Source organism: Pipra filicauda, unplaced genomic scaffold (assembly GCF_003945595.2).
Source record: "Pipra filicauda isolate LSUMZ 115617 unplaced genomic scaffold, ASM394559v2 scaffold114_size2234877_pilon, whole genome shotgun sequence".
NCBI lineage: Eukaryota > Metazoa > Chordata > Aves > Passeriformes > Pipridae > Pipra > Pipra filicauda.
In genome coordinates, this window is record NW_024103596.1 from 1876880 (window position 1) to 1904499 (window position 27620).

The following is a 27620-nucleotide window of genomic DNA, read 5'->3' on the forward strand; positions in this document are numbered from 1 at the left end:
CGATCAGCCCCTGGTTTAAGGGGAAGAGCCATAGGCTGTCTATTTTAATTCACTTCAGACTGACATCTGGCATAAAAGAAGCAGCTGGTGCCAATTTTTTGTTTAAGAAAAATATAGTTTTGCTTTAAATAACTAGTCTGCTTTCCTTCAAGAGAGGCGAACTGTAAGAGCAGCAACAAAAATAACTGTGATAGACTCGTATGCCTCAGACAATACTTCTGCTCCACTCTGGGCTCTAGGATGATGTTTCCCGTGGAGGATGTTATCTGGCACAACTTTAATGGGCAAAACACTTCTCCTACACCAGCCAGTGTGATTACAGCTCCTGTCACCACTGCAGCAATGGCATCTCTGGATACGCCCACTCAAAGCAATTTTCCAGGCTGATGGAGGAGAGTGGGGAGCTTGGATTTACAGGGTGTTGGTTACTTTGGAGTTTCTTCATGAGTTCTGACATAAACTGAGAGGACAACAGCACCAACACTGGAGGAGCTTGTGGAGAGATGTTACCTTCTGGAGTCACACTCTGAACAGGACCAGCCCTTGTAGCCATCAGGGAAGCCTGGGGATTGTCCTCACTCCCATTCCTTGGCACAAACATCTTGTTTATTCTGTGTCCTCCTTTCCTGGCTGTATCTGTGACCCTCCCCACCGTGGGGGGCTTTGCTGCAGAGCCTTGTCCGGGGTGCATCAACTGGCACTAGAGGTCAGCACCATCCGAGCCCACTCAGGGGGTCTGTCAGGGGCTTGTAGAGAAGTACCACAAGGCAGTTAACGTGGCCTTCTGTCTTCTCTTTAAAAGCTGTGACTGCATAAGCCTCCTGCTGCTGGCTCTCACATCCTGGGCACCACTGGGATGCTTTTTGCATGTGCAGGCGAGAGAAGGCTGAAAGTGAGGAGGGCAGGGCCAGACAAGGTGGCCACTCTTCACCCCTTGCAGGACTTGTTTGATGCCACAGTGTCAGGAAGCTGAGCTGCCGTTTGGCAGCAGTGGGATCACCAGTTGCAGTGACACTGGGTACAGCTGGGGCCACAGGCCATCTCAGGGGGAACTATTTCAGCCAAAGCAGCCTGTGCCCCTGAGAGATCCCAGTCCATCCTGTGTTACACAGGTGTGTTAGACAGTGTCTCTTGGAAAGGGCAGTTCTTCCAGTCTCTCCTCACTGTCGGTGAGGGAAGCTTTGAATCCTCCCTTGCATGTCAAGCCCTGAGAGTGTTTCACCACAACATTGGGGGGTTTGCCCTCACCCCCTGGGTCAGGAGGGGTCTGTATAGGTGATGTGACTCTGCTCCATTTCCTATGGCCCAGATACCACCAGGGACAGCCACTGGATGCACAGCTGTATATCCTTTCCTTCCATCTTTGATTCCTTCCACAGCATTGCACAGGTTTCCCCAGACACCTGTGCCACTGCACCTTCTTTGCCAAGTATCTTGTTTGCCATAAAGCTTTGGGCTGTTGGAACTACTGCACAACATGGACCCCTTAGATGAATCATGGCAAATCCTGGGCATTTTTCAGACATCTCTCATTGCTCCCACTTTCAAACAAGTAGCACAGACTTTTGCCTGAAGCCACTACAGTCAAATTTGCAAAGCAACATCCAGACCTTGAGCATTTTCTCTCTGGACACACAACATTAGGGACATCACATACCTCAACAATTCCAAAAGTTGTGCCACTGAGCCTGAGTGTGGCTGCAGAATGCCACATCTCTCACCACACTCCAGCCCCTGCTCCTCAGGTGTCCTTGCAGGGGCAGAGGACAGCTTAGAACACTGGCCAGGACGCCAGAGCATGCTGCTCTTTCTGGCCAGTCCTCAGGGAAAGTTAACTGGAGATGATATTTGCCTACCAAAGACCTGGAGAATTCTGTTCCTGACTAAACAGGTACCGAAAAGCAGATTTCCTTACCGAACATAAAATTTGCAATTGTACCATATCTGGACTTTAGTGTCTTAGAGACCACACACCTCCAAATAAACCAAACATGCTTACCACCTCTATCTTGCTCCTAAAGCTATTTGTTCTAATGTCCTGCACAGCATCCTCACAGAAAGCCTCAAAAACTGTTTCCTACCTAGTTCACGGACAGTAATTTTTAATATCTAAGCAGGCTTTTTGTATCTCATTCCAAACACATCATGCTTAGCTTTAGAATTCACTCTACCTAGTTTACACCACACTACACTAAATCTTTATCAGCAGCTTTCTGATGTAACCAATCTACCCACCACCCTCATATAGAGCAGAGGTTTAAAGCCTCTGGTCTGTCGATGATGGAGAGAAGGAAAAGATCCATGGGGTCACTTTCCAGGCCTTCATAAAATTAAGAAAACAGACCTCTGGTCTGTAGGCTCAAATCTACAGACAGGCTGTCTGCTTCTCCACTAGAAAATATTGCAAGAATCCAACAAGCTGGAACGGCAATGCCGTGGAAATGGGGCCATCAGATGGTAGGAATTATTGCACAGCACAGAGGAGGTGCTACACCACTGACATCTGCACAGAGTCTTCTCCTGCAGCGGCTATCCAGGCTGTGGGAATAGGGCCAAAGGACACCTCACACCCCACTGCACACCCGGACACCCGTCCTGCTCACTCCATGCTTCCCTCTATCCTGTTTGAAACAAGCACCGTGCAGCAGGGTCTGTGTCTTTAGTAGATGGCATTGAACCCACAGTGGACAATTGGTAGGTAACAACAGTCAATAATCAGTGAATAATAAAAATATAATTGTGATTTTTCATGTTGCCATGCGCTGGTCAGGTACTACATGAAAAATACCATCTACCGTAGCAGACAGGTCTTGTGCTTCTCTTACACCTCAGCAAGGGGCAGGGGGGACATTCTTTCTCTTGACTCTCCCCCAACAGCCAACAGATCATTCCTGAGAAGCCACCAAGCCTGTTAATGTCTGTGGCAGCCAGGAGCCTCTTCGTGTTAGGTTTTGGTACAGTGCCCAACACAACGAAGCCTGAACGACAACTGGGGTCCTGAGGCTGAGCTACAGCACAAACAAATAATATTAATGAAAAACAATCAGTCGCACTAGAAGACTTGTCTGACCACATCCAGCGAGAGCTTTTGGGATTACCTTCCTCATGAGAAAATCTCAGCTCCTTGGCAGTCCTATGGCAAACAACTCTTGGTCTCCTCCCTGAAGGCTAAGGGGCTGTGACAGGGTAGCAGCTGGTGTCATAAGGTGTGCAACCAAAATCGAAAGGTGAGCTGAGTTTGCTGATGGTTTCTGCACTGAGAAGCAGCATGAATCATGTGCCTTCTCCTTCTCTCTCCCTCCCCTTGGTCTCTGGGTCCAGACCCCAGCAGCCAGTGTGGGAGACACTGCTTTGGGCTGGACATGGCTTCACAAGAGTCAGAACTGCCTTTAGGGCCCTTCCAAGCACAGGGGAGAGGTGAGAACCAGGGAGATGTCTGGAAGGATGGAGAGGTGCCATGGTGTTATTTACACACAAACCAATGCAGTAATTTTAAAGGAAACCTGCCTTCCCAACAGATGACCCCGTGACTAGAGAGAATTGTGGGTTTGTGCTAGAGGGAGGCAACAACTGCAAGGTGCTACTGCTAACCAAAAAAAAAAAGCACAGAAAGTCAAAGAGTCTTAATACCGTGCCTGGATCATGATCTGGAAGCCTCCTCTTCCCCTTCTCCCTCTTTTCTCATTCCCACTGCTTTTAACACCGAGAAATTTTCACGTTTAGACATGGGTTTTGGCTGTTGTGGGAAGCACATGGTTTCTGAGGGCCCCACAGCTGCTCTAGCTGAGCCTCCTCTGGGTTTGAGACAGCAGGTCTGTGTAAATTTTGGATCTCAGGAACCTGGGATACGAGTCTTTCTCCATCAGGCTGTGCACCTTCCCCTGAGCTTGGTCAAAGCAGGAGAGGGAGGGCTCCTGCACATTTCTTCTTGTCAGCTCCCGTGTCTGGAAGTCTATGTTCACCTGGGAAAAGTAGCAGAAGAGAGTTTGGTACTGAGTGACCAGTTTGCCTCCTTAAAATGGCGCATTCCCTCTCAGCCGTGGCTGTAAAACAGCAGCAGAACCAAGGTCCCACCCTCACCCGGGCGTAAACAGCCCCCACAACTCTGCAGAGTTTAGTGATCCAGTAGTATGAATCCTGCCCCAAGCCTGGAAAAGTTGAACTGGATTTATAGTGATCTGAGCACTTCTGAAATCAAATTACTCTTATTCAGACTCTTATGCAGCACGTCATCCAAAAGTGCTGATTCAGCCTAACCTCTCTCCTTCCAACCATGGTTTCTCCATTCCCTTTATTCTTCACAACATGCCCAATATACAGCTGAATGAACTTTTAACTGGGGTTAAACTATTAGTACATTCTTATTAAATGCTTTCAAACTCTGTTGATCTAAAATAAATTGTTTGATTTTTCCCATAACAGCTTAGTGTTACAATATCTGGAGCAGAGGCTTGAAAAAATAAACCACCCCAATGTTATGACTGCCTTTTGTTTGCAAAGCCAGCTAAGGGAGTTTTCCTGTTTTCTTTCCCTAGCAAAGCAATCAGCATTTGTTAGGGTTATTGTTTGGAAAAAAAACGGCTGAAAAGTTGGTATTTGTTGTTACTAACCCAGTGTCCAAACTTAAAGGAGCCTGGAAAGTAAAGCTGTCTGCATTATTGTGCATGGCAGCAGTACAGATTAACTCTCTGCATTGCTTAAGGGTCATTTGAGCTTGCCAAAATTATAACAGTGTTAAGGAAATTTCACAGCTGGACCAAATTATAGGAGAGCCCCCATCCTACCTGTACTCTACATTTGTAATCAAGATTCAGCCCTCCAGTCCTTAAAATCTCACCCAGCTTCATGAATAACAGCAAGAAGACGCTAACAGAGAGCAGCGGGCATTGAAGCGCTCCCTGAGACACCCACACACTTTGGTGCAAATCTGGGTCCTCCTCAGTGGCCTTGCAATAGCCTTCCTAGCCCAAAAAATGAGCCCTTTTAGGGGCTCCCCTCGTGGGCACCTGGATTGTGCCAAGCACCCGCGCAGTGGAGCAGAGGCAGTAAGTGCAGTGAGGCCCTCGCGGTTGTGTTATGAGTACAGTAACACAACCCAGCATCACGACACAGGATCTGACAGCTGCATCTGCCTGTCAGCACCTGAAAGAGGACTTAACAATTCCAGGCTCTGCGTTGTGACTGCACTTTTTGTTCAGCTCGGAGTTATTGTTCGCGTCTTTCAGGAGGTCTAATTGAGTTGGGAGTTAGTCAGCAGATAAACACTTCTCCCTGGAGAGTCAACACGTTAGTCGTTCCTGGGATTGTTCTATGCAAAGTGTCCTGTGAGGAATGAGCCCAATAGCCTGCTCGAGGATTGATAGTAAATGAGAGGAGCAAGGTGAAAATGCTTCTAGGAAGCTGGAAGAGGTTAGGAAATGTAGGTTGAGGCTGCCGGTGAACTCTCTGGCTGTGACTAATTTAGTATCATCAAAGTGGTTGCCCTCACTGGGGATGAGTCACCATGAGTAGAGGCAGCTGTAGCAGCCAGGATGGCAGTGCCACCCTCCTTATCCACTCATCACCATCACCTCTGGGAGGGGAAGGAAGGAGGGAGGGCTCCCTGGTACCCCACAGGTCCCGTGTGGGGGAGATGGACCTGCTCCCCTCGGCGCAGGGATGCCGTGCCAGCCCAGGGTGCTGGAATACCCCCTCACCTCTCGGGGAGCCTGCACGTCGATGAACTCCTCGAAGATCCGCTGGGCCTTGGTGGCCAGCTTGGCTGCCGAGCGGGTCTTCTTGAAGTCCTCGCAGGCGAGCCAGAACTCCAGGTTTTCCTCGCTGAACTCAGTCTTCAGGAAAGCACGGAAAGCGGCCAGTCCGTCTGCAAGAGAGACGTGGGGAGTTGCAATGGGAGGGGAAAGAAGGCAGGAAGCTGCCTCTTTAACAGACACCCTTCCATCCAACCCTTCCTACCAAAGACAATTTGATTTTTCTCCCAAGGTCTGAGATCCCAGGATGTCCATAACTTACACTGCTGCATCAGGTGAGCTCTTTTGAGCTGCCACGAAGCCAAACATCATTTGATGTAGCTCTGAAAAACTGTTTTCCTCAAGACTGGGACACTGAACCTTTGAAAAGTTCCTCCTGGAATCATCAAGCTTGAAAGGTACCATCTCTTTGCATCTTGTGCATCTTAATGCAACACTTTGTAACATCCTGTCATTAAGAAAAACCTTTAATAAAACACGGCAGCTGTGGACTTGTCTCCTATGTTTTCTGTCACTTTGCTTTATTGCCTTGTGCCATTTTTGGTTCTTATTTAAACAGAGGAAGGATCTTGGAGAGTCTGTTAGAGCTACAATAAACGGGAGAGGAAAAGGACGTGGCATAATTACAACTTGTCTGGTCGGTGGTAAAAGTGTTCTTATCACTTGCTAATGCTTAGCAATTGTGGCATTTCAGTAATGCAATCTGAGTCAGCCGGGGCAGATTAGAAATATGGAGAGATTTATTAGGCAATCTGTGTCCTCTTAAACCCCTGCCTGGGCCTATTTATGGACACAGCCACTGTTTTTTATTTCCTTTCCCTGAACGGCACCAGCAGAGTGGAAGTAGCCGGAGGTTTCATACATACCCTTTCTCCCTGGGATAAATTTATCTCCCAATTTTTTTTTCCAGTAACATGTTTCTAACTCTTCCCCGTCTTTTTCTATAGGGTCTGAGTTTTTGTAGTTCATGACTGGAAAGCTCTTGAGTCAGCATTGGCTACTTCCCAGCAAGTGCCTAAAAATATTGCTGGAATCGGGAATGCACTCAGCAAGGTCATACTCCTCTAAAGGATGAGAGGAGCAGCGTTGTACAGGATCTGACAAAGACTGATGGGGGTTTGTAGGACCTGAACTCCTGCAATGCTGTGGGTTGAGGGCTCCACCTGCTCCTTTTCTGCTGTGGGAGATCTTGGCAGTGCTGCCTTCCCTCCTTTCTCCCATGGCAAGGACATGGAAGCTGCAATGCTTGGTATGGATCATTTTTACACACCCACAGCAAGCCCAGGCCCACCAGGGACAGGGGCTGGCCATCTCACAGGATCCATCACAAACTCCCTTACAGCTTTATCCTTGTTTTCTTGCCTGTACCGGGTAGGTGAGGAGAAATGGCAATCACAGAATCCTACAAGGCTTTGGGTTGGAAAGGACCTTAAATATCATCTACTTCCAACTCCCCCTGCCAAGGAGAGTGAAATGTTCTTTATATTAATAGTGCCAGCCAAGAACTGTGCACCTGACTACAGATAGTACAAACATTTAGTAGTAAGCCATAGAATTTACCACAGATCTATAAATGGCTACAAAAAAAGCAGACACTGAGCCTATAACTTGTGGGAATTGTTTTCTCACACTCTTGCTACACACAAAACAAATCATAGAACGACAGAATCACAGAATGGTTTGGGTTGGAAGCGACCTTAAAGATCATCTTGTTCCAACCCCCCTGCCATGGACAGGGTCACCTTCCACTAGACCAGGACTTCCAACCTGGCCTTGAACACTTCCAGGGATGGGGTAGCCACAGCTTCTCTGGGCAACCTGTGCCAGTCCCTCACCACTCTCATGGGGAAGAATTTCTTACTAATATCTAATCTAAACCTACTCTCTGTCGGTTTGAAGCCATTCCCTCTTGTTCTGTCACTCCATGCCCTTGTAAAAAGTCCCTCTCCATCTTTCTTCTCAGCAGGGCTGCTCTTGGTCTGGTCATTCCCAGCCTGTATTGATAGTAGGAGTTGCCCTGACCCAGGTGCAGCATGTTGCACTTGATCTTACTAAACCTCATGAGATTTCCACAGGCCCATTTCTCAGATCCCTCTGGATAATCCTAAAATCTTTCAACAGGCTATTCAGATAGTTCCTTCTATATGCTGTATATGCTATATATAATATGTTATGCTATATATAATATGTTATCTATATGCTATATATAATAAATATGCTGTTCATATGCTATATATATATACATGTTATAGATCTTTAACAATGTGACACTACCCTGTTTCTCCTTCGGTGTCCTAATCTTATTCCTGCTTCTTGTGTTTCTGGTAATCATTTAGGATGTGGAGATATTTTTCAGCTCCTGCTGAAGCCTCAAGCCCTAAGAAATGGCCCTGAGTATTGGGCAGCAACAGACAATCCTATTTCTGGCTGCATGTCAGTCAGCAGAGACTGCCTAAGTTCTCAAAGGGAAAGGCAGAAATGCCTTTGGTCCTGTCTGCCAGCCAAGACCAAATTAGAGGCTAAACCCCTCTGTTCTGGGTTTCTCAAAGCTCCTTCAATAACAGGCTCTGTGCAGTAACTGCTCCATCATCAGTCTGGGATCAGCAACAAAAATGGATACATCTCAGCTGTGCTTCTTCCTTCTGTCAGCCCCAGATATAGCTGTATTATTCCAACTCATCCTGACACTTCTTAATTAAAGGACTTTTAGGAGAAGATCAAGGCTTTACACTGCTACAGTGAACAAAACCAGAGCTCTTGTCCACAAGCACTGCAGAGTAAATAACAGTGCAAATTGTGGGTCCAAGCCTGGGGCGACAACAAGATGACATCAGCCCTGAGAAGTAGAGCAGAGTGCCAAAGGCATCTCCAGGAACAAGGCACCTGTCAGGACCATGCTGCCCATGGCTGCTTTGAGCATCTCCGTGGGGAGATAAATATGATGAAGGAGAGGGATGTTTTAAGGCTGCTCCCCTTCCTGAAATCTGGGACACGGAAACATTTTCCAAAACCTGTGTCCCCCTTAATGCCTATACAGTTCACAGGTCCTGTGGAGGAGCAAGTGGAGGACTGGAGAATAGAGCAGGGAGTCTTTGCAGGAGGGAAAGGAGAGGATATAATGGCAGACTGACAGGTTTGAGAATGAAGAAAATAAAAAAGGGAGAAAGTTGCAGTTCCTCAAGATCTGTGTCATTTTATATATCCTCAGCTCCTAGGATGCTTGACATTAAATATTCCAGCACCCAAGCACACTTCTATGACTAGACAGTCTCTGCTGTGTGTCCCCCTGCAGAGATCTTGCTCCCCTGGCTTTTTTTTTCCCCCTTCTTTCCTGTGCAACAGCTCCAGCGTCCCACCACTGACAGAGAATAATTTTCAGGAATAGGAGTGTTGTGTGGAAGTATCAGCTCTGCAAAATATCATCTGCAAAATATCATCTCTGACAAATATAATATCAGAAAAATGTAATATCTGAAAAGTATCCGAAAAATGTAAGAGCTGGAAAATATAATTTCTGCTGAAGGAAAGGAATATCATGGTTGACAAGGAGAGAAAGGCGTTTGCTTCAGCCCTGCCCCGGAGAGCAGCCGCAGCAAGTGTCCCCTGGGACCAGGAGGTTTCCATGTGCTCTGCCTCCTGCTCTCATGTCAATCAACTCCTTTTTATCTTGAAGTAAGTTTAGACAGCGAATGGATAAATAATAGTGTCTGGCTGTTCTCTGCTTTTTCATATATTCCTGTCATGCACTCCTCACAGCTTTCGAGGAGCTGGAAGTGATGAGGCTGAACCTGTGAGGACCTTGCAGAGGAGGCTCTGGATGCTGTAGAGGTCATCCTTGACTCCAGGATGCCTTGGCTTTCATCTTTAGTCCTTGACTGCCTGCCAGCACTTACAGCTGTGCCTGACAGCCAGGTTTGGAGATGGGAGCCCAGAGGACTGGTTGGTAAATCACTGCCCGCAAGTATATTGTGGAATAATGACAAATCTGATTGAAAGGGCAGGAGGACAGTTAGGTGTGGAGACTGCTACCACCTGAGCTGGAATTTGGCCTGGATGTTTAATCTCCTCCTGCACAGTGAAAGCTCTCCAGGAAGGGTCACTCACGAATGATCAGCATTTCAAAGCTCATCCTGTGCAACTGGACAGCTTTTTGCTAGGGCTACCAGGACTGGATTGGAGTGTGGTATGAGCAGGAGAGCATCACCTCCTGAAATAACCTGGAGTGTGATTCCAAAGGGATGCTTTATACAGAGAGCACAGAAATTAAAAGCAGTATTAGAAGTCTTCAGATGCAGCAGCACAAGATATCCCTAACACATTGCCTAAAGGCATGGCCATTCAAGAGGACAGGATGTACTGAGTAGAGATGCACAGCCCTCCTAGACAACTACTGGGCAATTATTCAGGAATTTGATTCAAGAGATTTGCTTGAAGCCAAAGGAGGAAATCAGTACTGATGGATCAGGTAAGTTGAAGGTGAAGAAATGGAGCTCTTTACTGAGTCTCAAGAGTCTGAGAGAGAAGCCAAAGGCATTTGAGTTTTCACTTTTGCAGCGTAAATATAAGCTTCAAAATGCCCTGCTCTCCATTTAAATAGACTGAGGAACATGCAAGAGGATTGCCAGGAAGGACTGTGCAAGTGCTCACACATTACCCCATCCCAAGACCTTGCAGGTCACCTGTGAATCAGACAGTGACAGGAATTTGTGTTTTATAAATGGGCAGTGCGAGGCAGTTTGATGGCCATGTGAGGACAGGGACTCAGGAGCTCCTAAAATCCCGTTCAGACATTGCTCTTCAGGACACAGCAAGAAGGGCTGTGGAGGAAAGGACTGAAGTGGCCAGCAGGAAACACAAGGCAGGTCTTAACTAAGGCAAGCCTCAGCAGCATGAGGAAGGGCCGAGATTAGTGGCCTAAATCACTCAGGCAGGGAGGCTTAATAACCACGCACCTGCCACTGTCAGAGTAAGAAAGCAATCAACAATCATTAATTTAATGCCCACGTTTCACTCCATCAGCAGACTTCGTGTAGGGAGTAAAGGTAGAGTCCCTGTGGCTGCTGAGTGAACGGATTAGCTCCATGGAGCATGTTGGGTCCAGGGCTGGAGAGACAAGGTCGCACACGTACGTGCTCTCGCTGCTGCTGAGCAGTGCTTTGTTTAATCTTAGCTGCCTGTCACCAGCACAACATTAATTCTAATGCTGTTCTGGCTTAGAAAGAACTAGAGTAGGTTGGGATATTCCTGTGCTGTGTAGGAAGAGGAGGAATGTGTAGACAACAGGAGGAGGAGAACAACAATAAAGTTTGGGCAGAAGAGCACAGAGATCACAAAAAAATCTGGGGGGGGGGGGGGGAATTCACCCCTGAGATAAAAGTGGAAATTCAATGCAAAGGTTCTCGGTGTCAGACGCTTCGTTGAAAAGTGAATAAGGGTTGAGGACAGACTGTCCTGCTGGATTCTGGACAAAGGACAAGCCATGTGTCCAGCCCCGCGAGGGATGCAGAATGAGACATGCTATTGCTTGTGTTTCCCTCCAGCAGCCTGTCAAAAGAAATCGTCATCTGGCTGACCAGGCTGTACCTCCTGGGCATGGGTACAGAGGGGGGATTACTCCTCAGTTACTCACACGCATGCACACACACTCTGGGGACCCCGCTGAGCTCCTCTTCCCTGGGAGCCATTGCTCTGGCACAAAACAGGGAAAGATGCCAAAATGTAGCATTTTAAAGCTTAAAGCCACTGCTTTTGCTCCCTGGGCACCCAAGGAAACACGCTGCATACAATCTGTCTCTTACTTTCTCAATTCCCTGAGAAGAGTAGGATCAGACTTCTCTCTCCTGTTGCTTGCTCAGAAGCCCTGACCCCAGGGAACAATGCTGTGCTGTGCTTGCGTCTGGCAGGGAGCTCAGACAAGGCTCCTGATGTAAAAAAGGGATTGTCTGGCTGACCCCAGGGTTTCAAGTTGATTTGCTTTACCCATTAGCAGAAGCAATTAGGATATCATTGCACTGACCTATCCATCTGGGGCTGCCAGTGAAACGGAGCTGTGCTGCATCCCACTGCTCAGCACTGCTTACTCCAGGAGGGATGAGGGATGCTGGATCCCAGTGCCAGTGCAAAAGGAAGGTGGGGGTGCAACAGGGAGAGCCTTCCTGCCTTTCCTACTCGCAATCTCTTGCAAATGTCAACACAAATTACCCTTTAAATGACTGGGGAATTAATCCAAATCAGACCACTCTGTGCAGAGGGGCATTACCCAGCCTGGGAATCTCTGCAGAAAAGCAACTGCTTCAGATCCCAGGGGTTTTCAGTCCAAGATGCTGCAAGACAGCGGCAGGTCAGGATCAAACATTATCTACACAGAATATCCATTAAAACAACGTGGGGAGAGAGAAACAGGGAGCTCCACGGGGCCATCACACTTCAAGAGATATTTGGCAAAAGTGAGCATAAAATCACAGAATGGTTTGGGTTGGAAGGGACCTTAAAGATTATCTAATTCCAGCTCCCCTGCAGTGGGCAGGGACATCTTCCACTAGGCCAGGTTGCTCAAATCCCCACCCAGCCTGGCATAATGACACTCTCTGTAGAGTCTGTATAATGCATGAAACCTATTCAGGTCACTTCCATTTAGAAACCTTTTGGAGACTCATGAAAGTAAGAAGGGGAAGAAGTGGTGCCTGCTCTGAATACGAGGGCAGCCTGCTCACCTTGGCATTTTGGAGAGTCTTTTAGGGAGCTCTGAACCACTTTCTTGCTCCTTGGAGCAATTTTTCCACCTGTCCAACCCCTTGCAATATTGCCCACAACATCTGCCCTGTTTTCAGCTGCTACATCCAGCTCCTGAGTCCTGCTTGAGCAGTCCAGGGTGTATTTTCCCCAAAGAACAGGAGGGCTGGAAGGGACCCAAAACCTCCGTAACTGCAGCGGAAAACACCGCATAACCCCCTGAAATCAGCATCACAATCTCCTTTCCAAAATAAATGAACTGTCCATCTAGTGAAGACGGAGTTTATGACAGATGTGTCAGGCAGAAGTGATCTACCTGCAGATGCTGTGAGCCTCAGGGGAAATTCTCCCTGAGCCCAGCTGGTGCTTAGCCCATGCCCCCAAGCATGAATTTTCCCTGGCTAATATTGTTCACCTGAGCAGTCACAGGGAAATTAGGAGACAGTTCTGTCCTTTTCTTGGCACTGAAAGCAGAATATTATCTGGCAGCTTCACTACAGGCAAATGCCAGCAGGCCAGGCACTGCTTCTTTTTACTCCCAAATTTTGGCAGATAAGGCATAAGGCTCCCTTACCTGTCTAATATCAGCACATCTCTAACAGCAAAAATGCAACTCATACAATATAATTAATTTTTTGAATATATGTTCTTCTCTCCTTTAAACCACTGTAACTAAAACAACATTTCTGTTGCAACAGAGCTTTTTGTAGTTGCATCATTATAACCCTTGGTTGCCAGGCTGGCAATTCCAGAAGCTTCAGGTGCAGAGCAGTTATAATATATTCCTTTAGAAAGTAGTTTATTAAACAACAAATTTCTTTGTCACCAATCACCAGGCAATGTCACCGTGACTGCAGATAAAAAAAGATTAATTTAAATTTTAAAGATCACCTTCTGTTGCTATTAGGAACTGAATATTTTTCATTAGTGCCAGAGAGTTATCAGAATTAACTTTCCGTTCTAGAGACAGGAAAAATCCTGATAATTCATTTATCACTCTATAAGCCTAATTTATTAATAAAACCAGACACTCTCGGGGAAGCTGTTGGACAAAATAATTGAACTAAGGTTTGATTCAGCATCTGCAGTAGTCACCCAAAGAGGGAACAATCTGTATAATGTCAGGGCATAGACGGGTAAATTTGCTGGGTTTTGTAACCAAAGCATTTTTGCTGCAGTCTGTATCTAATAAGAGAAATTCAAGTTTTACATCAGTGAGGGAGGAGCAGGGACTCAAGTTCAGGATGGTAACAGTGATGTGCATATCCTGTCCTCCTCCTCTTCATCCCCCAGGCATCCCATAGTCTCTTTGGTGCATTTTTCCCCTTCTTGTTCTGAATTTCCACAAAAGAAAGGTTCCCTCTTAGCCATACCCAGCTTTACCATATTTTTTTTTTCCTATTGGCTGCAAGAGCAATGATCTCAACTAGATACTGCTGCTAAAATTATATACTGTTCTTTCTGCCTTGGTCAGCCAGCCTGTTCAAAGTTGTCACTTAATTCCCTGCCAAAACTGCTGTCAACGCAGTAGAAATCCAGCAAAATTACACTTTACTTAATAATATAATTCTACACTTATATTTTAAAATGTAAGTGCAGAAAAACCCGAATCTCTAAGCAAGCCAGACAGCTCCTTATTGCAATGAAACAGTTCACCGCCCACGTTGACTTTTCCCCAACCTTGTCTCACTTGGGTTTTATTCTCCAATAGAAACACATGAATGAGCCCATACTGTGAACTTCTCTTTCTTGTTTATAATTTCTCAGCATGAAAATGCTGGCAAAGCAGAATCATATTTGCTGAACAGAACTGATACAATTGATCTGTTGAACAGAGCGAGGTGGGCTGATGATAGGTTGGCACGAGTTCTCTGGATGGGAAATTTTCAGGTCTGCATTGATAACTGTAAATTAGATTCTGCTCAGGGCGACCACGGACGATTTCTCTGCGGCAGAGCGAGTTGTTCAAGGTTACTGAAGCAGGCAGGGTGTTGTGTCGTGGTGCTCCCAGCAAAGGCTGTGCCTCCACATGGAGTGGCTGCACGGCAGCTCAGAGAGCAGCTGCAGGGAGAGGGGAACAAACTGGAGTCGTGGATCTCGGGGGGATTTAGTGAGCTGAGAACCTGCTGTGTGCCTGGGTGGAAAGGCTGGACCCAGAGGCACGTGCTGAAGGATGATCTGCAGGGTTGCAGCCTCGGGGTCCTGCCTCCAGTACACCCCCAGGGGCTGGAGAAGGCTCGGGCTGATGACTTTAGCTGCTGTGGGTTTCCAGGAAGTAGCAAAGCCAGGAAGGAAACACACAAAAACCTTTTAAGCAGAGGGCAAGTCCTACCTAGAAAGGATGGTGACCACTGGGTAGTGAGCAGGTGTCCAAGGCACCCTTCCCCTGCTATGCAACACATACTTTGCCCTAACTACAACAGGTATTAAGGGTACAAGAGGAAAAAAAAAAGTGTAGAATTTGATTTCTACTCACATTTATGGGACAAAAGGACATCAAAAGAGTCTGCCCATCTTGTTGCTTCTTCTGTTGAGAGTCTTCTGTAAAGAAAGGAAGAGGCAAGTTGCAGATAACCCACAGCTGCTGATCGCCTCTAGAGCTGTTTGGTGAGGACACCAAGGAAGGCTGGAATTCTTCTCACCTGTCTTTGGAGGTCTACAATGTACAGGTCTTCAGGTGAGCCAATGACCCTGGGTTTTCTTTAGAATCAGTGAGGAGATACTAAGGGACTTGCAGAGACTCAGCTGAGTTCATCTCACACCCCAAGATAGGCAGGTAAAATAAGCCAGAAGAATCACACTCGAAAAGGGACCAATTTTCCCTTATTGACTCTAAGCAGAGGCCCAGGGAACAAGCTCAGGTGCAGACATTTACATTGTAAACTCCAAAAGTCAAGTGAAATGAAACCCACTGCTGCAGAAATGTTTATTTCTCTCGCTTGCCTTTCAGGGGAAGATTAGACCTTAGCTCAGGTATAAGCAGTGACTTGTGATCAGATGAGCCCCATCCCAGTCATCTCAAATCAGGACTCTGGGTGGTCGGAATCATCTGTACAAACTATCACCCAAATTTTGGCAGTGCTTCATACTTCATAGCAAGGCTCAGATGAAGGTGACTGTGAGCTGAAATTGCGGGTCACCTCTTATACCAAGCCAACTACTCAGGCTTTGATTTGTGATGACAGAGGTGTAAATTACATCCTCAAGTAGGTGCAGACTGTCCCACATACAGCAGTGGGGACTCTGCACATGTCCTGTCTCACGGGAGAACTCGTGTCAATGATCCAGGTATTTGCTGAGGCTGTTCCTGCTGTATCGGTGCTGTTTTGGTGTCCTCCTTCCCCCTGGCTAAAAGAACTGGTCACAGCTTATACAAAGTACAACAAAAGGAAGACGATACTGGAGGGGGTGGTGGGCAGGGAGGGGAAGGACAGAAGTGGGGTTGGGGTGGGATGCTGCAGCTATACTCACTTCAAAGCCCGGTTGGGCTTGTCCGGAAGAATAGCTGTGAAATCATTATATGAGTCTGATTTGTGAGACAGGCAGCCCAGGCGAGTCCTCATCCCTCTGTTCCTGTGGTCGATGTGGGGGAGCAGGGGTGTTAGCAGGGGAAAACCAAAGAAGATGATGATTATACGTCTAGCCAGAGTGGCAAAAAAAAAACCAACAAAACAAACCCAGAAAAACCTCAGTGACACTGTGCCTCATCAGACCTGTGTCCTTGACTCCCTCATCTGTGGGAGTGACCCTGAGACATCTCCAGTAAGATGTCAGGCAGATGCCAAGGATGGACGCAGCACCAGAGCAGCTGAAGGCTCACCCACACCAGTCATTCAGCTGCTCTGACTGGCAAAAAGGCTTTTAAAGGCTGCACTTTGTGATGGTTTCTTGGAAAGTTCTGCTCTGGTCAGGTGTGGGAGGAGAACAATGGGCAGCAATACAAGAAATCAGTCACCCTGTTCCAGAAGCACCAGAAACAGCACAAATACCAGGGCTGGAGGACAGGAGGGGGCTGGAGGAAGAAGAATGGGAGTAAGGCACCTGCAAGGTGAGCCTCTGATGCAGAGCCATGAGTCCCTGGCCAGGATCGATCCCAAGCAGCTTCTTTAGGCTCAGGGTTACATAAGCAGGATAAAACTGCCTCTTTCCTGACACGCTTACTGAGGCAGAAAATGGCTTTATTGCTTTTTTTCCTCTGAATTTCAAACCAGCCCCAGAGCCTTCGATCCTCCGCCAGCCCCTCGCGTCCTTGCCAGCCCCTTCCCGGGACAGCAGCCGCAGCATCCTTCATTACATAACCCCGGGATGGGCGGGAACACGAAGGGAGAGGCAAACGGAACACACACATGCATCCTACGGGACTGGCACCATCTCCTCTCCAAAACATATAGGGACTGGTAGTGGGTTTACGTGGGCTCTAGGAGGGCAGAGCCTCTGATTTATCTCTCCAGCCCAAGGGCATCTCTTCTACCAGATTCCCTGGAAATCAAATCAGGCCATTCTCTCCTCTGGACCATGGGAGGAAGATTTAGTGACTCAGTCTCCACTTCTCAGCTGCTGGACCTACTTTCGAGATGGAGGAAGCCCTTCTCCAAGCCCAGCTGCCAAACAGATGCCGAATACTTTCTGTGGCTGCAGGAGTACAGGATTTTTTCCCTTCCATATGTAATTCTTGCAGAACACTTCAGCACCAGTGCCTGAGCCAATCTGTAGCGCGCCTGTTTCCCCCTTCTCCTCCCGCCCTTCGGAGAGCTTCTATTATTGCACATTTTAATGTAATCTTAAAGCAAATTAAATGTTAATTAAATGCACCGAGTGTCTCCCTGGTGCAGCACAGGCAGCTCGCAGCATTTAACAGGCACAAAAACCAGGAGATCTTCACTTGCAGGAATTGTTGCACAGCCTCCAACTATGGACCCACGGCCATGGGCCCGGGATGCTGCACTCCATAAACCCCAGATATCAGCACAGAGAGTGTCACATTCCCAGCTGAGCATGCTGGACCTGCTGTGCTCAAACAGACACCGAGTCTCCTATGGGATCCTCCTGGTACCTTTCCTGATGCCTCCTACCCCCAACCTTTCTCTTCCCTGCTCTGTTTGCTCTAGCAAGCTCACGAATTTCCCAGCAAGAGGTGTGACACACATTACCGCAGTGCTGCTCAGAATTCCCTCTGATGCCTGAGATCAAGGGACTGCAGCAGGGAATCAGAGTGTATAGGGGGCAGAGACGCTGCGCCACGGGCAAGGAGTTTGTCTGTCTCTCATGGAACACCCTTCTCTTGGTGAGGACTTCCAAGACAGGACACAGGAGAAAGAGAGGGAAAGAAACTGGGTCCAGAGGAGATGGAGAGGCAAGGGAAGGGCAGGAGGGAAGAGGAGACGCTGCAAGAAGCTGAAGGGCTTGCTGGACAAGATAGAGAGCGACAGGATGGGCAGGGGTGAGGGGTGCATTGTGTCTTTCCAGTTACCTCCGTGGGATCAGTAAGGCAGCCATTCAGGCATCCAGTTATGGTTAACCCTTTAACTGGCTGGCTTGGACCGCAGTCGGGGCTGTTTGCAGGAGGCAGGAGTGCAGGAAGGAGGGATTTACTGTCTCATGTCCTGGCACTTAAAAATATATCAAAGGATCCTCTTTGCCAAAAACAAGGAGGGCCAGTTGTTCTCAACCCATTTGATCCTTGCCTCCTAGCGCGGAAGGTCAGTTTTTCAATGGAAGATGTTCGGAGTTGAGGGATGATCACAGAGGAGAGACAGCATTTCCTTCTAAGACCAGGACCGTGGGTTAAGTCCAGCTTCAGGTCTAAAGAGATTTGAGTTTGGCGTCACAGCTCACCACGGAGCAGCAGGAGTTGGCATTATTGCACTCATCATTCAACACCTTTGAAGGTCTCTCCTCAACGGGCAGAGCTCCGGGCTGACCTCGCTAAGAAGGCCAAACTACCTCTTGTCCCTGTCCCTCCAGGTCATGGCTGGTGTTACTGGCCAGGCATCATGGAAAAGCTGGCACTGCAAATAAAATAACAGGAGGACTTCACGCATCTGCAGGTGCTGGTCTTTTCACCATCACAGGCTCAAGCACTCACACAAAAATGACTCAAGGCAAGCGACTCCTCTTTGGGGTGGTGGGAGCCCGTGGGGAGCCACCAAGGAGATGCACAGTCTGCAAAGGGAAGGGAAGGAGGAAGGGAGAGAGGGAGACTGGGGATGGCGGGGTTTCCATAAGCCTTGGCACACAGGCAACTGGTTGAACAAATCTCACAGAGAGTGAAGGTGAGATCCACCAGCCAGGACACGAAAGGGACAGAGAGCAGGACTGCACAGTGAGCACAGGGTAAAGGTTTCTGACTTGTCAGGACAGGGCCAAGCTCCAGGTAACCTCCATGTCGTGCCCTCTTGCCCACTGGGAACAACTGAGGAGGAGACAGAGGAACTGATGAGAGCAGGGAGGGTGTGCAAGGAGTCAGGACCCTGCTCTGCTGGGGCCTGGGGAGATCCCGGAGCTTGGGCTGCCCAACACAACATCCCTCTTAAAACCTGATTACATTAAAAACGCACAAAGCCTCTTCCCCACTAAATTAATGGAACTGGGATTGTGCTACATGCCACTGAGTGCATTCCCTTAATCCCTACCCTGACCGGCTGCTTCGGATGCGCTTTAACTGAAATCAATCCTTGTAATTCCTTAAGCCCCTTTAAATTTCCTCATTAACAGCCTCACCCGCATGTGGGGCCACAGCACGCAGTTTCCTAGAGTCCAGCAACCCTTGCTCCTCTTTCCCACTGCTGCTCCAAGTCGACAGCTGGAAGCAGAGCCGGGTGCCCTCTCCCTTGCAGCCTCCTTTAGCAGCCCGATTTTTGGGGTACTGTTATGAAACAGCCTTCTGCTCACCCCCACTCCCACCCACCCGCCAGCCCCCACAGCAACCACCTGCACTGCTGAGCAGCACCCAACTTCCCCGCAATCCCAAAGTCTGTCTGACTTCACGGATGCTGAGACCTACATTTCCCATGAAGGCAATCCCACTGCTCAGCTGACATACCCACGGATATTTCCCCTGATTGCAAATAAAGCCGGCGAGGTATTACTTTAAAATATAATCTGTGGTGTCTGGCACTGCAATAGGGGTCCTGGTGAGGGTTTTTACCTCCCACTCCATCATTCATCCTACCTCCCCCTCCTATGAAAGGACCCCGGTCAAGGAGAATTGCCAGTCTCATCATGGATGTGTTTTGGGGGTTTCTTCTTGGGAGACAGAAAGGGAGGGGTGTGATTAGGACGTTCAGGTTGTCAAATCACCTGAGCAAAGATAAAGCCATCCCAATAGAAAAAAAAAAAAAATAGCAGCACAAAGGTTAAAAAAATAAAAACAACAAACCCAAACCGTGAAATCTCAGGGGCTTCGGGAGATTAAGACCATCCATCCGTTCACATGCAGAGAAATCCAGAGAAAAAAACGAGCACAGAGGCATTGCGGACAGACGGACACAGAGATAAAGATACTCACTGCCTTTGACCTGTCCTCCCTGCCGGTGGGTCTGTGCCGACAGCGTGGTCAGAGAGGCTCTGGGGAGAGAGCAGAGCGTCTTCTTCAGAGACAGCCCCCTGCCCGGGGCGAGAGTCACACCTCGACACCCCTCCCCTCCCCACCTCTCTCCGGGCAGCAGCAGCAGCAGCAGCAGCCGCGCCGCTCAGAGCCGCTCTCCCATCCAGCCAAACCCCCCGGCAGCCCCAGCCCGGCTGCGCAGCCGGCTCGCAGCGCTCTGCCGAGGAGCCCCCCGCATCCTCCCGCTCCGCCGCATCCCCGCCTCACCCACCTGGCAGCAGAGCCCCAGCCTGTCCCCCCGCGGGGATGGGGGCCCGCCGCGCACGGGCGGCGGATGCCAGAGGCTGGCGGGGAGCATCTGGGGGCGGGGAGGGGGGATGCCTGCGAGAGCGCTCGCTGTTGTCACCCTCGGTATGTCGGAATAAAGCACCCGCCTGCATCGTTTTAATCGGCTCCTCAGAGGTTTTGGGGAGGTTGCCGCTCTCTCAGGTCGCAGATCGCCAGGAGTTGCCACAGACAGAAGGGGTGGGACAGTTTAATTAAGGAGCCCAGGTGTCAGCAGGGCCAAATAAGATTTTGGCACAAGGCAAAGGAGGACCTTATTGCTGGGCATGCGATGACAGAAGGAAAAATCCACCTAGCAAGCCAGTGATGTGACAGACCCCTTGTCTCACCTGGTCTGTGCAGTCCCGCTTGTTCCCTGCAACCTCCCTCAGTGCCCTCCACCCCAGCCTATAGGCTCCAATGCCTTTTTTTTCTCCTGCACCTGCCTCCATCCTCCAGGGGATGTGTGTGGGATGTCCAGTGCACCCCAGTGACTCTAACAACAACCTAACCCAGGGCACGGACACGGAGGGGGCTGCAGCACAGCCCCCCAACTCTGGGCTCAGCCCCACCATCAGTGACAAGATCTGGGTGTCACACAGGCTGCCCAGGCACTGAGGGGAGTCACTGGCTCACTGAGAGCTCAAGCCATGGGATATCCATTGCTTTTTTGATCCTGATAAAGTTGACTGACTAAAAAAAAAAAATAAAAATAAATTTTAAAAAAAGACTTCTGCAGTTAAATAAGCCTTTTTGCTGGAAATTTGTAGTCACCTTCCTCTCTGCTAAAACACTGCTGACCTTGGCATCCTGGTGCTACAAGCAGGAAGCATGGCTTGAGATAGCACATTATCACCAGGCACCATCCCTGGGGAGAGATAGAGTCCTGCAAAACCTCCTACAAAAACACAGGGATCAGCAGCGCTGCAGCAATGGTCTCAGGTCTCCATCATCTTGGATGCTCTCCTTGACAGCTCAATGTGGCAAGGAAATATTTGCCTTGTTCTCAACCTCCCATCTCAAATCCCAGTTCCTGACTGGGATTAATCATGTCTCCAGTTATCAGAAGACAAGCACTGAAGAAATGCTGTGGCTGGCAAAATCTCCTCTAATCCACAGTCAAAGGTTGAGGTTCATCTTATGCCTCTGCTCCCACAGGCTGGTTTGCTCAAGTTAAATAACAGTCAGCTGCAGCCCTTGCCCCAAACCCAAGCCAAATTTAACACAACATCACCAAGGGTTTAACTTCTAACATGTCATTTTTGTTTTAATACGTTCTTTCCACGCTCCCAGGTTCTCTCTGGGCACCGCAGGGTGTCACAAGTGACAATGTTTTCATAATACTTCCAGGACATCCCTCAGAGCTCATTTACACCACAGATATTGTGGGGTGGAGGAGGTCAGCAAAATGGTCAATCAACAAAGCTCTGAATAATTCTGGTCCATTACTCAGATACTTTGATACTTTGCTGCAGTCCCAAACAGATCAAAAACTTTGATCCACTAATTCTGGGTGGGATAGGTCAGTGGATCACAAAAGTGCTCCCATTCCTCCCCCTGCTTTTACACCAGTTTTATATATTGCAATCTCACAGCCATCACCAGTATGAGTCCCCCAAATTCCTATTTTTCTAGTACATCATTAGAACCTTTTTGTGACCTCAGTGAGATCCTGAGCAACATAAATGACTCTGAATATCATCATTTTTTTCTTCTAAAAATCTCCTGGGGCAGGTGTGAGTTAATAGAGAACAAGAATAAGTGAACTGTTCTGACACAGGCACTATGGGAAATGTAATTAAATTGCAGATAAAGAGAATTATGGGGTTTTTATAGTGTAATATTTTAGAAAGCTTCTGAGCAGTAGGTTTATAGCAAATTCCTTCTAAAATAGCCCTCCTGCTTCTGACTACTCTGTAGCTTCTATTTAAATGCTTTTAATAAAAAAAAACTCATTTTGATATTAGGCTTGAATCCCATCCAAAATTTTAAATCTCACCAAAAATTACTCCAAAGCAATTTCCTCCTGACCTGGTAACAGCAAACACACAAGCAGCGAACACGTGCAGCACTGGGAATGTTGGCTGTCCCTGGGGGGGAAGGAAGGAATTTGCCACTGTGTTCCCTGGACATTAATCTTCTCCCTCCCCAGGGTTCTTTTCACCATCCCTATTGTTTTCAGTGCCTCCCCACCTATTCCACGTGTTTTGACCATTGATCATCCCCTCAAATGATTTTTACCCAAAAACTTCTTCCAGACCAAACAGCTCCACCAGCTTCAATTGATGCCCTTTTCTGCCACTCAAATGAGAGATATGATTATGTGGCCTGAAGACATCTCTGCCTTCCAGCACGGCTGTCCTGACACATCCAGCAGGACCAGGAAGGCAGCTTTGGCTGGTGGTCGTGTGGCTTTTGCCTCTCCAGGTACAGGGATGCTCCTCCTGGGGCTGGCAACCCTTCTCCGAGCTGGAAGATCAGAAGATGTCTACACTGACTGGCTCATTTACTTGGCTGTGGGTTTGCCTCAAATAAACCCCTTCACCTTGACATTTAAGCAGACTTCTCCCTATCTTCTCACTCTTGTTCTGTGTCCTCGGGGGTCTGCTGCTGCTCTGGAATGCCATTATTTTTTGTTTAACAAGACATCACGCTGAGCCTGCCGCTGTCGCTTCCACTTCTCATTTTCGACTTCGTAGCCTTGTCATATTTACAGTGATCCCTGCCACAAGGGCTTTGAGCTTCTTTGGGTTGTGCTTGCTCTTACTTTGCAACTTTTGTTGGATCCATGGCAGCGTCTCTCCTTTCTGGTGCAGTGCTGCAAGGAGTTTGTTTGAGGGGTGTGCTTTCACAACCTGCTAGTCCAAGAGGATTTTCTACAGTGCCAAGCAAACTATCCTGTTGCCTCTGAGATCTCTCCAGAAGATGCTCAGCAACCTGGTGTAATGGAAGGTGTCCCTGCCCATGGCAAGGTCTTGGAACAAAATGAGCTTTAAAGTCCCTTCCAATCCAAACCATTCTGTAATTCCATGTAGGCTCTGTGACTGCAAATTGCCAGTTACACAAGGCCAGCTGCCTCCTACAGTAGTCCTGGCTTTGGGAATTCAGGTGGGCTGCATGCTGCAAACCTGCAAAGCCTGTCTTTAGCTTTAGCTCAATGACAAACCTGCAGCCACAGTCCCCTTCTGCTGTATTCCAAGGGAGCTTTGGTCTTTTGCTGGAGGACTGGAAGGAACAACCACCCTTGACCTGGAGTGACACTCAGAGCAACTCTCTTGTGACATGAAGTGTCATTTGATCTCCTCCATGTTCATTCAGAATTTATCCAGAATCCAGACTGGGTACCTATATTGGGCCCAACCCCAAGGGAATTCAAATCAGTAATTAATTTATCTGCAGAGCTTTCTGTTCTCCACCCCTGTTTGCACTTAAAGCTGGAAAGAAATCGTTGGTAACTGACAACCAACTCTGCTCACTGTGCCAAGGCTGCCTGATGGCTTGTCTGAGTGTCCAGGGAAAACACCTTAGTTCAGCACAAGGTGACTTCCTTGGAAGGAAGGAATTAGGACTTACACAGATCACTTGCTAAACTGCAAAACAAACCACACATTTCTCTCACTTGTGAAGAGCCATCAGAACAGATCCCCCTTTTAAAAAAGATCTCCAGTAGCACTACGAAATATCCAGAGATGCAGCTCAGAATGCTTTCAAGGGGTTAATTTATCCATTCACCTTTAACCTCAAATCATTCTCCACACCAGCCCAGGCAGGAGGAAATCCTGAAAGGTGAAATAAGGGGAGCTTGAGTTTCAGGTACAGGTGAGGAAATCAAGCAGCTGATACACTGGATGGTGGGTTGATCAAAGAAGCCACCTCACATGTGCTAACAAGGAGATAGGAGACACCCACCGAGTCAAACTCCCCTTGAAAATTAAAGAATACGTTTAAAAATAAAAATGAGTTACATAAAGTGTGATCTACAGTTCTGTCTCTGGCTTAGCTCGAGAGCGTGGCAGCTATTTAAATTCTCTCCTGTGTCAATGATCAGAGTGTCTCCTGGACATGTTTGTGGCTCTCGGGCATCACGATTGCCGTGGCAGAACAGATGCTTCCGCTGCGAGATGGCTCCTGGCCCCTGCCTGTGCTCCACGCTCCTTCCCCAGTTCCTCCAGGCAGGTTAGGACACAAAAAACCAACAGCAAAGCAGAGTGGGAGGCTCCAGGCTGAGAGGGGCAGACAGGAATCAAAGGGAAGAATTTCCCCTTTAAAGCACTTTGTTACAATTTCATAATTGTTCTCCGAGGAACCACGCTGCCGTGCCCAGGAGCAGCTCCATGTAAAGAAGCGCGTCGTGCCTCTGTGTGTGCGTTGGAGAGGATGCTGTTAGTGTGGAGCAGGGAGGCAGAAAGGATTGGAGTTGACACAGAGCCGCTCTGTGCAGCCTTGGAGCCCTCCCAGCTTCCAGCGTCGCTGCTGCTGTCAATATGGCAGCGGCTGTAACGCAGGCAGTGTGTGTGGCTGGGAAGCCGAGACAGATCCACCCCAACAGACAGAAGTTCCACAATGATCCCCTGCCACAGATTCTCTGTCCCTCCGAGGTTTTGATTGAGATCTGGTGCTCGGCACAGGCCAGGGAGCGAGGCTTGCTGAGAGATGAGGTTAATTTTCTGCTAAGAGATCATCCGAGGTGCTTGCTAGCAACCTGCATTTTGTGAGCTGAATACTGCAAACTAGCTGTTTACTGAATGCTAAAAATCAGCCCCAAGACCTCAGGGTTGCGGTCCCAAATCCATTTATGATGGACAAGGTCTGTGCTGCTCTGCTCTTATCGCTGCTATTTCAAAGACTTGGGCTTACAGGGCATCCAGGTCCCACAGCAAGGATTTACCGGGGCTGTTAACCCTGCATGGATACACAATGTGGGACTGGCAGGTCAGTCCCACCACAGCAAAACACCTGAGCACGTGCTTCACTTTAAACACACAAGAAGCTGAATGGGTATTTGTAGGATGAAATACAAACAGAGTTAGCCACAAGGGTGAGCTGGGATTTCTCTTTCATCTCTGGAGGCTGCAGCTCTAGCCTTAACTAAAATATAAATGAGGTGAGTGAGATGGGCTCGTCCTCTTTCTGCAGCAGACGGTGGTTCTTTCATAAAAATGTCTGCTGCATCCAGCACCGATCCCTCCTCGGGAAACTGGCTGCAATCAGTGCCTGTGTCCTGCCATGCTGGATAGAGATGCTCACTGAGCTCTGCCAATGCCTGCACCAGTCAAGCCCTAAGGCCCGGGCAACGTCCCCAGAGCCGCATGGAAGGACGGCAGGGCAAGAGGCCAGGCTTGTCCCAGTGCTGCTTTGGAGGAGCCCGGGGCTTCAGGGACAAGAGAAGGGCAGCACAACAGGAAAGAGAATGCTCAGCCCATTCATTATGCAACCTGTGTGCTCCCCAGATGGAGGAATGCAACGGCATTCCGCTGGGATGGGGTGCAGACATAATCAGCCACAGGGAGAAGATGCCAACACAACGGGTCCCTTGTATTTGTTAGCTGTGCCAAACAACCAGCTCATTTCCCCCACCCATCAAAGAGCAAAGAGATGACCCTCACCGCTGCAGGGGTCTCCATGAGTTACAGCAGCCCTGCGGATGGGGCAGCAGGAAAATGAGCCCCCCTGGTTTAGCTCCCTGCTCTTCCCCCAAAGGGTGCACATGCCTCTGCCATCTGCAAGTTTTCATTACGGTCTCAGCTCAGTGCAGCTCTCTTGCCTCCAACACGGTCTCTTTTCGCTCCAATTAGTCTTATTTTTAACCAGCTCAGCCCCAGCATTCAGCCCGGGTGTTAGTCACAATGTCACAGATAGCCAAATATTCAAAAGAAACACAATCCACCATTTTAAAAACACAACAATAGCAAAGCAGGGGGGAAAAATGCAAAGATGGTGAAGATCTCAGAGGTGCAGGCACCAGCACAGGCTGATGTTTTCTCCCAGCATCAAAGGCCCAGCGCTAATCCCATTGCAACGGAGATCACCCCAGAACCAGTCCCGCTCCTCCATCAGCCCAGCCAGGGCTGGGCTGGGCTGAGTGTAAGAAACACGCTGCTCTTTCCCTGCCTGCTAATTACAAGCAGTGTCTGTGTCCCTTTGACCATTCATAAGACGCCACAGGAAGATTAATGCACAGGGAGAAGCGCTGCCGTGCCATTAATAGGGGTGACATCCGAGCAGCACCCTTCCCCTCCCGCTCTGCCTGCGGAGTCATTCTTTCCCGCAGGAAACTGGGGCAGGAGCAAGGAAAAATCCCTCCCCCAGGGGCTCGTGGCCAAGTGAAGGACCACAGGGCCTTTCATGACCCACCAAGGCCCTCCTAGCTCTTACCTGTCTTGCAGCTACGTGGCTTTTGGTGCTTGATGGACATGGCTGGTTGGGGCCCTGAGGAACAGTGTCTGCAGACTCCCGGTGCATCGGGGAGGGCGAGGGACCCAGCCTGGCCACAGTTATCTCCGCAGGAGCAGCAGCACTGTGCCACTTTTCCTGGCTCCCCAGCCCTGCATCTCGTGAAAAGAACAAGAGCTGGTGGAAGGAGGGGGGTTACGAAAGAGAGGGAAGGGGGAGAAGGGAGAGCGGGAGCGCGCTCTCGCAGATGCACACACACAGAGCAGACAGAGGCTTGTATAGGATGGCACTGCCTGACTTGCTCTCATTATTGCCGCAGGCTGGCTGCTGCCCATGGAGAACTCGCCAGCATCCGCTGCTGACCGGGGGCACGGTGGGGGAAAGGGACAGGGAAGAGATTAGGACCTCATGGACCATCGGAGCAAGGAAAACTACCGCCTGGGCACAGGGGACTTCGTTGTCTTTGTTTGCTTTTACCTGGAAGGGGAAGAGCTGTGCTAGGGGGCAGGAAGGGATCACAGTGACAGAGAGTTCAGATTTTCATGGATCACTCCTTTCTTCCTTTGAACATAAAACAAATTCCCAAGCCCAGTCCTCTGAGGGATGGCGTAGGGCTGGCCTGACCCAGGGCTTTTAAAGATGGCATTGCATCGAGACAGACAGAAAGTGGGTTGCACATTCCCAAGGCACCAGCACAAAGCTCAGCCTCCCCCTCTCATTCCCATCATCTGGGTTGTGCCAATACAGATCTAAAGGCCTGGCAGGGGTGTTGGAGGGGGTGGAAATACACTCCAGCCATGACACCTCCCCTTTGGATGCTGTGAGGAAGCTGCATGCAGAGCTGCCAGCAGTCCCTGACACTGCTGATCTGCTGC

The 27620-nt window shown here is 48.8% G+C and overlaps 1 protein-coding gene across 6 annotated transcripts; it reads right to left on the minus strand.

Moving 5' to 3' along the window:
- RGS8 (regulator of G protein signaling 8) lies at positions 1 to 26853 on the minus strand. Of its 6 annotated transcripts, XM_027740642.2 has the most exons (7): positions 20300 to 20317; positions 19990 to 20048; positions 17953 to 18490; positions 15954 to 16055; positions 14959 to 15023; positions 5697 to 5863; positions 1 to 3962 (listed from the first exon to the last, which is right to left on the minus strand). In XM_027740642.2, the coding sequence occupies exons 3-7, from the start codon at positions 17976 to 17978 to the stop codon at positions 3780 to 3782; spliced, it is 543 nt and encodes a 180-aa protein (XP_027596443.2). In that variant the 5' UTR covers positions 17979 to 18490; positions 19990 to 20048; positions 20300 to 20317; the 3' UTR covers positions 1 to 3779. The 6 variants fall into 6 exon arrangements, with proteins under 6 accessions (XP_027596443.2, XP_027596439.2, XP_039240162.1 ...); XM_027740638.2 differs by lacking the exons at positions 17953 to 18490; positions 20300 to 20317 and adding an exon at positions 26728 to 26853; XM_039384228.1 differs by lacking the exon at positions 17953 to 18490 and having other exon boundaries at positions 14959 to 15020; positions 20300 to 20429.
- Positions 26854 to 27620: the final 767 nt, after the last annotated feature.

Excerpts from the sequence above, each read along its gene's own strand:
- RGS8 (XM_027740638.2), bottom strand. The coding sequence starts at position 26,814 with ATGCACCGGGAGTCTGCAGACACTGTTCCTCAGGGCCCCAACCAGCCA. Across the intron at positions 20,049-26,727 it reads GCCACGTAGCTGCAAGACAG|AGCCTCTCTGACCACGCTGT; the intron begins GTAAGAGCTAGG and ends CTCTCTCCCCAG. Across the intron at positions 5,864-14,958 it reads TGTCCTTTTGTCCCATAAAT|ACGGACTGGCCGCTTTCCGT; the intron begins GTGAGTAGAAAT and ends TCTCTCTTGCAG.